This window comes from Petromyzon marinus, chromosome 79 (assembly GCF_048934315.1).
Source record: "Petromyzon marinus isolate PM22_M1 ecotype Great Lakes invasive population chromosome 79, UKy_Petmar_22M1.pri1.0, whole genome shotgun sequence".
Classification (NCBI taxonomy): Eukaryota; Metazoa; Chordata; class Hyperoartia; order Petromyzontiformes; family Petromyzontidae; genus Petromyzon; species Petromyzon marinus.
In genome coordinates, this window is record NC_133745.1 from 22,155,145 (window position 1) to 22,171,404 (window position 16,260).

Consider the following 16,260-nt stretch of genomic DNA (forward strand, 5'->3'; position numbering starts at 1 on the left):
ACTGACTGAGTGACTGAGTGACTGACTGAGTGACTGACTGAGTGACTGAGTGAGTGACTGAGTGACTGAGTGACTGAGTGAGTGACTGAGTGAGTGACTGAGCGACTGGCTGAGTGACTGAGTGACTGACTGAGTGAGTGACTGAGTGACTGAGTGAGTGACTGAGTGACTGAGTGAGTGACTGAGTGAGTGACTGAGTGACTGGCTGAGTGACTGAGTGACTGACTGAGTGACTGAGTGAGTGACTGAGTGACTGTCCCAGCCCTACTTGAACACCAGTCCGTGGGTGTCTGTGAGTGTAGCTCCGATGTTCTGGAGCAGAATGTTCAGGCTCTCGATGGGAAGTTCAGCTGACTGGCTGACTGAGTGACTGAGTGACTGAGTGACTGACTGAGTGACTGAGTGACTGGCTGAGTGACTGAGTGACTGAGTGACTGACTGAGTGACTGACTGAGTGACTGAGCGACTGACTGAGTGACTGAGTGAGTGACTGACTGAGTGACTGGCTGAGTGACTGAGTGACTGAGTGACTGGCTGAGTGACTGAGTGACTGAGTGACTGACTGAGTGACTGACTGAGTGACTGAGCGACTGACTGAGTGACTGAGTGAGTGACTGACTGAGTGACTGAGTGAGTGACTGAGTGACTGAGTGAGTGACTGAGTGACTGACTGAGTGACTGACTGAGTGACTGAGTGACTGACTGAGTGACTGAGTGACTGACTGGCTGAGTAACTGAGTGAGTGACTGAGTGACTGAGTGAGTGACTGAGTGACTGAGTGAGTGACTGAGTGACTGACTGAGTGACTGAGTGACTGACTGGCTGAGTAACTGAGTGACTGGCTGAGTGACTGGCTGAGTGACTGAGTGACTGAGTGAGTGACTGACTGACTGAGTGACTGAGTGACTGAGTGACTGACTGACTGAGTGACTGAGTGACTGTCCCAGCCCTACTTGAACACCAGTCCGTGGGTGTCTGTGAGTGTAGCTCCGATGTTCTGGAGCAGAATGTTCAGGCTCTCGATGGGAAGTTCAGCTGACTGAGTGACTGAGTGAGTGACTGAGTGACTGAGTGACTGACTGACTGAGTGACTGACTGAGTGACTGAGTGAGTGACTGAGTGACTGGCTGAGTGACTGAGTGACTGACTGAGTGACTGAGTGAGTGACTGAGTGACTGACTGAGTGACTGAGTGAGTGACTGAGTGACTGAGTGACTGACTGAGTGACTGACTGAGTGACTGACTGAGTGACTGAGTGAGTGACTGCGTGACTGGCTGAGTGAGTGACTGAGTGACTGAGTGAGTGACTGAGTGACTGAGTGACTGAGTGACTGACTGAGTGACTGACTGAGTGACTGACTGAGTGACTGAGTGAGTGACTGCGTGACTGGCTGAGTGAGTGACTGAGTGACTGAGTGAGTGACTGAGTGAGTGACTGAGTGACTGAGTGACTGAGTGACTGAGTGAGTGACTGAGTGACTGTCCCAGCCCTACTTGAACACCAGTCCGTGGGTGTCTGTGAGTGTAGCTCCGATGTTCTGAAGCAGAATGTTCAGGCTCTCGATGGGAAGTTCAGCTGACTGAGTGACTGAGTGACTGAGTGACTGACTGAGTGACTGACTGACTGAGTGACTGACTGAGTGACTGAGTGAGTGACTGAGTGACTGGCTGAGTGACTAAGTGAGTGACTGAGTGAGTGAGTGACTGACTGAGTGACTGACTGGCTGAGTGAGTGACTGAGTGAGTGACTGACCGGCTGAGTGACTGAGTGAGTGACTGAGTGACTGAGTGAGTGAGTGACTGACTGAGTGACTGGCTGACTGCGTGACTGAGTGACTGGCTGACTGCGTGACTGAGTGACTGGCTGAGTGACTGACTGAGTGACTGAGTGACTGAGTGACTGGCTGAGTGAGTGACTGAGTGACTGAGTGAGTGACTGAGTGACTGAGTGAGTGACTGACTGACTGAGTGAGTGACTGAGTGACTGAGTGAATGAGTGACTGAGTGACTGGCTGAGTGACTGAGTGAGTGACTGAGTGACTGGCTGAGTGAGTGACTGAGTGACTGACTGAGTGACTGAGTGACTGGCTGAGTGACTGAGTGAGTGACTGAGTGACTGGCTGAGTGACTGAGTGACTGAGTGAGTGACTGACTGACTGACTGAGTGACTGAGTGACTGAGTGAATGAGTGACTGAGTGACTGGCTGAGTGACTGAGTGAGTGAGTGACTGAGTGACTGAGTGACTGAGTGAGTGACTGGCTGAGTGAGTGACTGAGTGAGTGACTGAGTGACTGTCCCAGCCCTACTTGAACACCAGTCCGTGGGTGTCTGTGAGTGTAGCTCCGATGTTCTGAAGCAGAATGTTCAGGCTCTCGATGGGAAGTTCAGCTGACTGAGTGACTGAGTGACTGAGTGACTGACTGAGTGACTGACTGACTGAGTGACTGACTGAGTGACTGAGTGAGTGACTGAGTGACTGGCTGAGTGACTAAGTGAGTGACTGAGTGAGTGAGTGACTGACTGAGTGACTGACTGGCTGAGTGAGTGACTGAGTGAGTGACTGACCGGCTGAGTGACTGAGTGAGTGACTGAGTGACTGAGTGAGTGAGTGACTGACTGAGTGACTGGCTGACTGCGTGACTGAGTGACTGGCTGACTGCGTGACTGAGTGACTGGCTGAGTGACTGACTGAGTGACTGAGTGACTGAGTGACTGGCTGAGTGAGTGACTGAGTGACTGAGTGAGTGACTGAGTGACTGAGTGAGTGACTGACTGACTGAGTGAGTGACTGAGTGACTGAGTGAATGAGTGACTGAGTGACTGGCTGAGTGACTGAGTGAGTGACTGAGTGACTGGCTGAGTGAGTGACTGAGTGACTGACTGAGTGACTGAGTGACTGGCTGAGTGACTGAGTGAGTGACTGAGTGACTGGCTGAGTGACTGAGTGACTGAGTGAGTGACTGACTGACTGACTGAGTGACTGAGTGACTGAGTGAATGAGTGACTGAGTGACTGGCTGAGTGACTGAGTGAGTGAGTGACTGAGTGACTGAGTGACTGAGTGAGTGACTGGCTGAGTGAGTGACTGAGTGAGTGACTGAGTGACTGTCCCAGCCCTACTTGAACACCAGTCCGTGGGTGTCTGTGAGTGTAGCTCCGATGTTCTGAAGCAGAATGTTCAGGCTCTCGATGGGAAGTTCAGCTGACTGAGTGACTGAGTGACTGAGTGAGTGACTGAGTGACTGAGTGACTGACTGAGTGACTGACTGACTGAGTGACTGACTGAGTGACTGAGTGACTGAGTGACTGACTGAGTGACTGAGTGACTGACTGAGTGACTGTCCCAGCCCTACTTGAACACCAGTCCGTGGGTGTCTGTGAGTGTAGCTCCGATGTTCTGAAGCAGAATGTTCAGGCTCTCGATGGGAAGTTCAGCTCCTTCACCGGCACCTCCTCCTCCACGCTTCCTCTCCTCGGCACCAGCGGTCAGAGAGAGAGACAGGTGGAGCTGGGGGAGAGACACAGCCACCGTGAACCCCACCCACCCACACGGACACTCACCCACCCACACAGCCACCCACCCACACAGCCACCCACCCACACGGACACTCACCCACACACACACACGGACACTCACCCACCCACACGGACACTCACTCACCGACCCACACGGACACTCACCCACCCACCCACACAGCCAATGTGAACCCCACCCACCCACACGGCCGTCGTGAACCCCACCCACCCACACGGCCACCCACCCACCCACACGGTCACCCACCCACACGGTCACCGTGAACCCCACCCACCCACACGGTCACCGTGAACCCCACCCACCCACACGGTCACTCACCCACCCACACGGTCACCGTGAACCCCACCCACCCACACGGTCACTCACCCACCCACCCACATGGTCACGTGAACCCCACCCACCCACACGGCCACCCACCCACCCACACGGCCACCGTGAACCCCACCCACCCACACGGTCACCGTGAACCCCACCCACCCACACGGCCACCCACCCACCCACCCACACGGTCACCCACCCACCCACACGGTCACCGTGAACCCCACCCACCCACACGGCCACCCACCCACCCACCCACACGGTCACCCACCCACCCACACGGTCACCGTGAACCCCACCCACCCACACGGCCACCCACCCACCCACCCACACGGTCACCCACCCACCCACACGGTCACCGTGAACCCCACCCACCCACACGGCCACCCACCCACCCACCCACACGGTCACCCACCCACCCACACGGCCACCCACCCACACGGCCACCGTGAACCCCACCCACCCACACTGCCACCGTGAACCCCACCCACCCACACGGTCACCGTGAACCCCACCCACACGGCCACCCACACACCCACCCACATGGTCATCGTGAAACCCACCCACCCACACGGTCACCGTGAACCCCACCCACCCACACGGCCACCCACACACCCACCCACACGGTCATCGTGAACCCCACCCACCCACACGGCCACCCACACACCCACCCACACGGTCATCGTGAACCCCACCCACCCACACGGTCACCGTGAACCCCACCCACCCACACGGTCACCGTGAACCCCACCCACCCACACGGTCACCGTGAACCCCACCCACCGTGAACCCCACCCACCCACACGGTCACCCACCCACCCACACGGCCACCCACCCACACGGTCACCGTGAACCCCACCCACCCACACGGCCACCCACCCACCCACCCGCCCACGACTCCTACCAGCAAGGCTACCATCAGGAGTAGCGCCACTGTGAGTGCGGCGACCGTGAACCCCACCCACCCACACGGCCACCCACCCACCCACACGGTCACCCACCCACCCACACGGCCACCCACCCACCCACACGGCCACCCACCCACCCACACGGCCACCCACCCACCCACACGGCCACCCACCCACCCACACGGCCACCCACCCACCCACACGGCCACCCACCCACCCACACGGCCACCCACCCACCCACACGGCCACCCACCCACCCACACGGCCACCCACCCACACGGTCACCGTGAACCCCACCCACCCACACGGCCACCCACCCACACGGTCACCATGAACCCCACCCACCCACACGGTCACCGTGAACCCCACCCACACGGCCACCCACCCACACGGCCACCCACCCACCCACACGGCCACCCACCCACCCACACGGTCACCGTGAACCCCACCCACCCACACGGTCACCGTGAACCCCACCCACCCACACGGCCACCCACCCACCCACCCACACGGTCACCCACCCACCCACACGGCCACCCACCCACACGGCCACCCACCCACCCACCCACGACTCCTATCAGTAGGGCTACCATCAGGAGTAGCGCCACTGTGAGTGCGGCTAGCGCCACCTTGAGGGGAGAGACGTGCAGGAACTCGATGTAGGCAACCACCCCGGGCGGAACCTCCAAACTGTCCGCAAAGTCCCAGCGGAGAAACTCGAGATCACGGGAGAACTTCTCGAGCTGTGAACACACATCACACACACATACAGTCACACACACATACATACATTCACATACACACACGTACAGTGTTACACACACATACAGTGTTACACAGTGTTACACACACATACACAGTGTTACACACACATACACACATACAGTGTTACACACACACATACAGTCACACATACATACATTCACATACACATACATACATACACACAGTGTTACACACACATACACAGTGTTACACACACACATACAGTCACACACACACACACATACATTCACATACACACACATACAGTGTTACACACACACAGTGTTACACAGTATTACACACACATACAGTGTTACACACACACAGTGTTACACACACAGTGTTACACAGTGTTACACACACACATATACATACAGTGTTACACAGTGTTACACACACACATACAGTCACACACATACATACATTCACATACACATACATACACACAGTGTTACACACACACAGTGTTACACACACATACACACATACAGTGTTACACAGTGTTACACATACATACACACATACATACAGTGTTACACAGTGTTACACACATCACATACATACAGTGTTACACAGTGTTACACATACACACATACATACAGTGTTAAACAGTGTTACACACACACATCACACACACAGACAGTCACACACACACACATACATACATTCACATACACACACATACATACACACATACAGTGTTACACACACACAGTGTTACACAGTGTTACACACACATACACACACACATCACATACATACAGTGTTACACAGTGTTACACATACATACACACATACATACAGTGTTAAACAGTGTTACACACACATACATTCACATACAGTGTTACACACACACACATACAGTGTTACACAGTGTTACACACACATACACAGTGTTACACACACATCACACAGTGTTACACAGTCACACAGTCACATACACACAGTGTTACACACACACACATACATTCACATACACATACATACATACACATACAGTGTTACACACACACAGTGCTACACACATCACATACATACAGTGTTACACAGTGTTACATATACACACATACATACAGTGTTAAACAGTGTTACACACACACATCACACACACAGACAGTCACACACACATACATACATTCACATACACACACATACATACACACATACAGTGTTACACACACACAGTGTTACACAGTGTTACACAGTCACACACACACATACATTCACATACACACACATACATACACATACAGTGTTACACACACATACACACACACAGTGTTACACACACATACAGTGTTACACACACATACACACACACATCACATACATACAGTGTTACACAGTGTTACACATACATACACACATACATACAGTGTTAAACACACATACAGTGTTACACACACACAGTGTTACACAGTGTTACACACACATACACACACACATCACATACATACAGTGTTACACACACAGTGTTACACAGTGCTACACATACACACATACATACAGTGTTAAACAGTGTTACACACACACACACATACATTCACATACAGTGTTACACACACATACATACAGTGTTACACAGTGTTACACACACATACACAGTGTTACACACACACATCACACACACACACAGTCACACACACACATACATACATTCACATACATACATACACACATACAGTGTTACACACACACAGTGTTACACAGTGTTACACACACATACAGTGTTACACACACACAGTGTTACACAGTGTTACACACACATACATTCACATACAGTGTTACACACACACACATACAGTGTTACACAGTGTTACACACATACACAGTGTTACACACACATCACACAGTGTTACACAGTCACACAGTCACATACACACAGTGTTACACACACACACATACATTCACATACACATACATACATACACATACAGTGTTACACACACACAGTGCTACACACATCACATACATACAGTGTTACACAGTGTTACATATACACACATACATACAGTGTTAAACAGTGTTACACACACACATCACACACACAGACAGTCACACACACATACATACATTCACATACACACACATACATACACACATACAGTGTTACACACACACAGTGTTACACAGTGTTACACAGTCACACACACACATACATTCACATACACACACATACATACACATACAGTGTTACACACACATACACACACACAGTGTTACACACACATACAGTGTTACAACAACAACAACAACAACCGCCATTCGCCACTAAGTGGCGGTGACGTCACCACGACGCTTGTGCCAGGCTATGTGCACCCTGAGGCCACGTGAAGTGTCGAACGCCCGCTGGCAGGAGGTCACGGGGCAGACCCAGGTGCCACGGGTCGACTGACTGAGATGACTGGCTGATGCACCACCTGTGCCCCCTACTGTGCCAACCTGCTGTGCTTTAGCCACCCGGCGCTCCGCTCGCTGTTGTGAGCGTCGCTCCTCCGCCCTCCGTTGTTGTTGGAGGGCGACTGCCTCCAACTGCCCAGTAGCATCCTTCACGAGCCTCCTCCACAGAGGCCGATCTTGACACCGCTGGTACCAGTCATCGGCAAGTCCACTCAGCTCCACGTCCTCCTGTACCACATCACTCCATCTCTTCTCTAGCCCGTGCCGCGCCCGCTTAGCCCCCTCAATCCGGCCAAACAAAAGCTGTTTCGGCATGCGGTGGCTGGGCATGCGGGCTACATGACCCAGCCATCGCAGCCTTGCCTGCCGGAGGAGCTCACCGATGGGACCCTGCCCAGATCTTTCAAGGATTTGTGAGCTCCTCACACAATCCAGTCTGGTTAAACCCAGGATGGATCGTAGGCAGGCCAGCCTAAATGTTTCTAACCGGCGAAGATGTTCCATTAGGGGGGTCCACGTTTCGCAAGCGTAGAGAAGGGAGGGAATGACCGTGGCCGAGAAGACCTGAAGCTTAGTGCGGAGCGACAGACCAGGTAGCTTCCACACAGCGTTACGCAACCGATGAAAAGATATTGCCGCTCGACTGATTCGGAGTGAGACCTCTGCGGTTAAACTGGTGCCAGTCATAAGCACACTGCCCAGGTATGGGAAACTCTCCACTCTCTCCACAACTGCCCCATCACCGATTGGGAGTTGTGGGGGTGGAGTGTCCGATGGTACAAAATACCCAGGCAGGTGCTTGGTTTTGGTGGGGCTGATGGTAAGGCCCCACCTCTTAGTGGCACGCTCCAGTCTCAGCAGCAGCGTCTCCAACTCCTCCTCTGACTGAGCAGCTATTACCAAGTCATCAGCATACATAACGTGGTTGAGCAATAGGGAGCCATCCCTTGACCGCACCCGGGCATCGATTAGCCTCCCATTATATCTGTACCATATGGAGATTCCCCCGGTACAGCTATTGAAGGCTTCACGAACTACGTGGTCAAAATAGATGTTAAATAATGTGGGAGCCAGAGGACATCCCTGTCGCACCCCAAGGTGTACAGGGAATGGCTCTGACTCCCGGCCACGTAGTTTTACCCGGGCCCGCTCACCATCATGAAGGTCCTTAATGATCGTGAGCAGAGGGTCAGGTACTCCAAAAGCACGAAGAACGACCCAGAGCCCAGGCCTACTGATGGTATCATAGGCCTTGACCAGGTCAATAAAGCAGAGATGTAGGTCTTGTTGGAATTCCCTACACCTCTGCTGTAGCAGACGGACAGAAAATATGGCATCTGTGCAGGACCGCCCTTTCCTGAAACCGCATTGGGGCTCCGCAAGCCTCTCCTCAGCGTGCCTGGCAAGGCGATGCTGAATAATCCTTGCCAGGACCTTTCCCGGCACACTGAGGAGTGAGATGCCCCTGTAGTTGTTACAGTCTGTGCGGTCCCCCTTCTTAAAAAGGGGGACCACCAGGGCATCCTTCCAATCCTGCGGAACCCGTCCAGTGGTCCAGACTGTTGTTATGATGTCATATAGGGCAGTCTGTGCACAAACGCCACCCTCCCTCAGCATTTCGCTTGGAAGATCATCTCTGCCCGCTGCCTTTCCTGGTCTCAGACTCCGGATCGCCTTCAATACTTCCTCAGCAGATGGCACCTCAGCCAGCCACTCACAGGGGGTGACTTCATCCAATATTTGAGGCACCGCAGCCTCAGCAGGGTCATCCTCACTTTGTGCCACGATGTTTTCCTGGCTGAGGGATTTTCCCTCCCCCAGGACCTCACAGAAATGCTCAGCAAATCTGCGAACCTGTTCCTGGGGGTCGGAAATTGGATCGCCGTTTTTTCCCCTAATTATGGTAATAGGTGTGGCGCTGCAGGTTACTTTTTTGATGGAGTTAAATAGAGATTTGTGATCACGGGCCACTGAGGCAGACTCCATCTCCTCAGCAACCCGCGACCACCACCCATCCTTGCAGCGCCTCACGGCTCTCCGAACCTCCGAGCGAAGGCTGCGGTAAGCCTCCTCATTCTCTGACGTGGGACTCTGTAGCCGATGACAGTGGGCCTGTCGCTTTTTCTCAACCATCGTGAACAACTCCTCTGTCATCCAGGGTGTCTGGGGAGGTCTGGACCGCGTACCCAAAGCAGCCATTGCAGCTGCATGAGTCACAGTCCTAAACCTCGCCCATTTACCCTCGACATCAGGAGGAGTCGGGGACGATGCCAATCCCAGCCGCAAGCGATGATGAAATTCTCGCTTGCAACTTTCATCAGATAACTGAGACCAGGCCACTTTAGGTTGGAATGGGGTCCTGGGTGTACACCCACCACCGGAGTGGAAGAATGGCAGGCGCATCTTACAGATGACTAGTCGATGGTCAGAGGGCAGATCAGCTCCACGGTAGGTCCTGGTGTCAAGGACATGGGCTCGCATTCGCTGGTCCGTCACTATGTAGTCCAGCAGATGTTCTTGCTTGGACCCGGCATGCATCCATGATGTTGTGTGGATGCGCCGATGCCGGAACAGCGTGTTGGTAATTACAAGCCCATGGGCTGCACAAAAATCTAGCAGCCTCCTACCGTTGTTATTGAGCTGATCTGGCCCATGCCCTCCAATCACTCCAGGCCAGGTGCCAGTATCATGACCAACTCGGGCATTGAAGTCACCCAACATGATGACTCTATCCCGAGGGGCCACTTTAGCCAGCACCTGTGACAGGAGGTCATAGAAGGCATCTGACTCATCGGCTTTGCCTGCATCCCTCCACGGATGTTCATCTTCGGTGGGGGCATAAGTAACCACGACCACCATTCCTCGCCTCCGGTTGATGGGAAGGCGAGCCCAAAGTAGCCTGGGGCTTACAGCTTCCCACACCTCACCGCCACGCTCCCACGCCCCCTTCATTCTTTTGTTCAAAAGAAGACCCACACCCTGTTGTTTGGCAGTCTGCTGCCCCGAGTAGAGAACTGTCCACCCCTCATGGTGGCAGGAGCCAGAGCCGGTCCACCGGACCTCCTGAATGCCGCATAGATCCAGGCGGTACCGGTCCAGCTCCCGACAGAGGAGTGGCAGCCTCTCCTCTGCAGTGAGCGTTCGAACATTCCACGTGGCCAACCGTAGTGGCTTTTCGTTGTTTCTGGAGTAGCCCCGAGGGTAGGTATTCAATCTCCTGGCTCCGCCAATTGGGGTTTGGCCAGGAGACGTCATAGACGCCTGGCCCCCCGGGGCCTCCGGCACAAGCTTAGTTGTTACATATTTAAGTTTAATTCGTAGTTTCGTGGTAATTAATTGAAGGTGGAGGGGTTACCAGCCCCTCGCACCCGTCCAGAGCCCCCGTTTAGCCCCTGTGGTGGACACATATGCCATGAGGGGAGGAGCCAATCAAAATTGGATCTCCCCCCACAGCGCTGTCCACGACAGAGTTGCCCGTCCGGCACCGCGAGGAGGTAAGGGGTTGTTTTGCCGGACACAGTGTTACACACACATACACACACACATCACATACATACAGTGTTACACAGTGTTACACATACATACACACATACATACAGTGTTAAACACACATACAGTGTTACACACACACAGTGTTACACAGTGTTACACACACATACACACACACATCACATACATACAGTGTTACACACACAGTGTTACACAGTGCTACACATACACACATACATACAGTGTTAAACAGTGTTACACACACACACACATACATTCACATACAGTGTTACACACACATACATACAGTGTTACACAGTGTTACACACACATACACAGTGTTACACACACACATCACACACACACACAGTCACACACACACATACATACATTCACATACATACATACACACATACAGTGTTACACACACACAGTGTTACACAGTGTTACACACACATACAGTGTTACACACACACAGTGTTACACAGTGTTACACACACATACACACACACATCACATACATACAGTGTTACACAGTGTTACACAGTGTTACACATACACACATACATAGTGTTAAACAGTGTTACACACACACACACATACATTCACATACAGTGTTACACACATACATACAGTGTTACACAGTGTTACACACACATACACAGTGTTACACACACACATCACACATACAGTGTTACACAGTCACACAGTCACATACACACAGTGTTACACACACACAGTGTTACACACACACACATTCACATACACACACATACAGTGTTACACACACATACAGTGTTACACAGTGTTACACACACATACAGTGTTACACATACATACAGTGTTACACAGTGTTACACACACATACAGTGTTACACACACTCACATACATACAGTGTTACACACACATACACAGTGTTACACACACAGTGTTACACACACATACACAGTGTTACACACACAGTGTTACACACACATACACAGTGTTACACACACAGTGTTACACACACATACACAGTGTTACACACACAGTGTTACACGCACATACACAGTGTTACACACACATACATACAGTCACACAGTGTTACACAGTGTTACACATACAGTCACACAGTCACACACACACATACACATACATACATACAGTGTTACACAGTGTTACACACACATACAGTGTTACAGTGTTACACACACATACACAGTGTTACACACACATACACAGTGTTACACAGTGTTACACACACATACACAGTGTTACACACACATACAGTGTTACACACACATACAGTATTACACAGTGTCACACACACACATACAGTGTTACACACACACATATAGTCACACACACACATACATACATTCACATACACACACATACATACACACATACAGTGTTACACACAGACATACAGTGTTACACACACACATACAGTGTTACACACACTCACATACATACATTCACATACACACACATACACACACACATACAGTGTTACACACACTCACATACATACATTCACATACACACACATACACACACAGTGTTACACACACACACTCACATACAGTGTTACACAGTGTTACACACACTCACATACACAGTGTTACACAGTCACACAGTCACACTCACATACACACAGTGTTACACACACTCACATACATACAGTGTTACACACACTCATACACAGTGTTACACACACTCACATACATACATACAGCGTTACACAGTGTTACACACACACACATACAGTCACACAGTGTTACACACACACATACACAGTGTTACACACACACAGTGTTACACACAGACACATACATACAGTGTTACACACACACATACATACACACATACAGCGTTACACACACACATACAGTGTTACACACACATACAGTGTTACACACACTCACGTACATACAGTGTTACACAGTGTTACACACACTCACATACACACAGTGTTACACACAGTGTTACACACACTCACATACATACATTCACATACAGTGTTACACACACATACATACAGTGTTACAGTGTTACACACACTCACATACACACAGTGTTACACACACATACACAGTGTTACACACACTCTCATACATACAGTGTTACACTCACATACATACAGTGTTACACACACAACAACAACAACAACCGCCATTCGCCACTAAGTGGCGGTGACGTCACCACGACGCTTGTGCCAGGCTATGTGCACCCTGAGGCCACGTGAAGTGTCGAACGCCCGCTGGCAGGAGGTCACGGGGCAGACCCAGCAGGTGCCACGGGTCGACTGACTGAGATGACTGGCTGATGCACCACCTGTGCCCCCTACTGTGCCAACCCGCTGTGCTTTAGCCACCCGGCACTCCGCTCGCTGTTGTGAGCGTCGCTCCTCCGCCCTCCGTTGTTGTTGGAGGGCGACTGCCTCCAACTGCCCAGTAGCATCCTTCACGAGCCTCCTCCACAGAGGCCGATCTTGACACCGCTGGTACCAGTCATCGGCAAGTCCACTCAGCTCCACGTCCTCCTGTACCACGTCACTCCATCTCTTCTCTAGCCCGTGCCGCGCCCGCTTAGCCCCCTCAATCCGGCCGAACAAAAGCTGTTTCGGCATGCGGTGGCTGGGCATGCGGGCTACATGACCCAGCCATCGCAGCCTTGCCTGGCGGAGGAGCTCACCGATGGGACCTTGCCCAGATCTTTCAAGGATTTGTGAGCTCCTCACACAATCCAGTCTGGTTAAACCCAGGATGGATCGTAGGCAGGCCAGCCTAAATGTTTCTAACCGGCGAAGATGTTCCATTAGGGGGGTCCACACACATACACAGTGTCACACACACATACACAGTGTTACACACACATACAGTGTTACACACTCATACAGTCACACAGTCACACACACACACATACATACATTCACATACACACACATACAGTGTTACACACACTCACATACACACAGTGTTACACACACACATACATTCACATACACACACAGTGTAACACACACTCACATACAGTGTTACACACACTCACATACATACATTCATGGGTCTCTATGAATGTAAACTCTATATGAGTCTCTATGAATGTAAACTCTATGGGTCTCTATGAATGTAAACTCTATGAGTATCTATGAATGTAAACTCTATATGGGTCTCTATGAATGTAAACTCTATGGGGGTCTCTATGAATGTAAACTCTATGGGGGTCTCTATGAATGTAAACTCTATTTGAGTCTCTATGAATGTAAACTCTATGGGTCTCTATGAATGTAAACTCTATGGGTCTCTATGAATGTAAACTCTATGGGTCTCTATGAATGTAAACTCTATGGGGGTCTCTATGAATGTCAACTCTATGAGTCTCTATGTAAACTCTATGAATGTAAACTCTATGTGGATCTCTATGAATGTCAATTCTATGAGTCTCTATGTAAACTCTATGAATGTAAACTCTATGGGTCTCTATGAATGTAAACTCTATGGGGGTCTCTATGAATGTCAACTCTATGAGTCTCTATGTAAACTCTATGAATGTAAACTCTATGTGGATCTCTATGAATGTCAATTCTATGAGTCTCTATGTAAACTCTATGAATGTAAACTCTATGGGTCTCTATGAATGTAAACTCTATGTGGGTCTCTATGAATGTAAACTCTATGGGGGTCTCTATGAATGTAAACTCTATGTGGGTCTCTATGAATGTAAACTCTATGGGTCTCTATGAATGTAAACTCTATGGGTCTCTATGAATGTAAACTCTATGTGGGTCTCTATGAATGTAAACTCTATTTGGGTCTCTATGAATGTAAACTCTATGGGTCTCTATGAATGTAAACTCTATGTGGGTCTCTATGAATGTAAACTCTATGGGTCTCTATGAATGTAAACTCTATGGGTCTCTATGAAGGTAAACTCTATGGGTCTCTATGAATGTAAACTCTATGGGTCTCTATGAATGTAAACTCTATGTGGGTCTCTATGAATGTCAACTTTATGAGTCACTATGTAAACTCTATGTGGGTCTCTATGAATGTAAACTCTATGAGTCTCTATGTAAACTCTATGAGGGTCTCTATGAATGTAAACTCTATGGGTCTGTATGAATGTAAACTCTATTTGAGTCTCTATGAATGTAAACTCTATGGGTCTCTATGAATGTAAACTCTATGGGTCTCTATGAATGTAAACTCTATGGGTCTCTATGAATGTAAACTCTATGGGGGTCTCTATGAATGTAAACTCTATGGGGGTCTCTATGAATGTAAACTCTATGGGTCTCTATGAATGTAAACTCTATGTGGGTCTCTATGAATGTAAACTCTATGGGTCTCTATGAATGTAAACTCTATGGGTCTCTATGAATGTAAACTCTATGGGTCTCTATGAATGTAAACTCTATGAATGTAAACTCTATGTGGGTCTCTATGAATGTAAACTCTATGGGTCTCTATGAATGTAAACTCTATGGGGGTCTCTATGAATGTAAACTCTATGGGTCTCTATGAATGTAAACTCTATGTGGGTCTCTATGAATGTAAACTCTATGGGTCTCTATGAATGTAAACTCTATGGGTCTCTATGAATGTAAACTCTATGGGTCTCTATGAATGTAAACTCTATGTGGGTCTCTATGAATGTAAACTCTATGGGTCTCTATGAATGTAAACTCTATGGGTCTCTATGAATGTAAACTCTATGGGTCTCTATGAATGTAAACTCTATGGGGGTCTCTATGAATGTAAACTCTATGGGTGTCTATGAATGTAAACTCTATGGGGGTCTCTATGAATGTAAACTCTATGGGGGTCTCTATGAATGTAAACTCTATGGGTGTCTATGAA

General features: G+C 49.9%; 1 protein-coding gene across 1 annotated transcript in view; it reads right to left on the minus strand.

Moving 5' to 3' along the window:
* LOC116937716 (intermembrane lipid transfer protein VPS13A-like) overlaps nt 1–16,260 on the minus strand; it is a 43,659-nt gene that overhangs the window by 721 nt on the left and 26,678 nt on the right. The window contains exons 9-10 of the mRNA XM_076057105.1: nt 5,391–5,504; nt 1,495–3,508 (exon numbers count right to left, since the gene is read on the minus strand). Of these exons, the coding sequence (XP_075913220.1) occupies nt 3,350–3,508; nt 5,391–5,504 (273 nt within the window). The 3' untranslated portion in view covers nt 1,495–3,349. The remainder of the gene's footprint in view (nt 1–1,494; nt 3,509–5,390; nt 5,505–16,260) is intronic.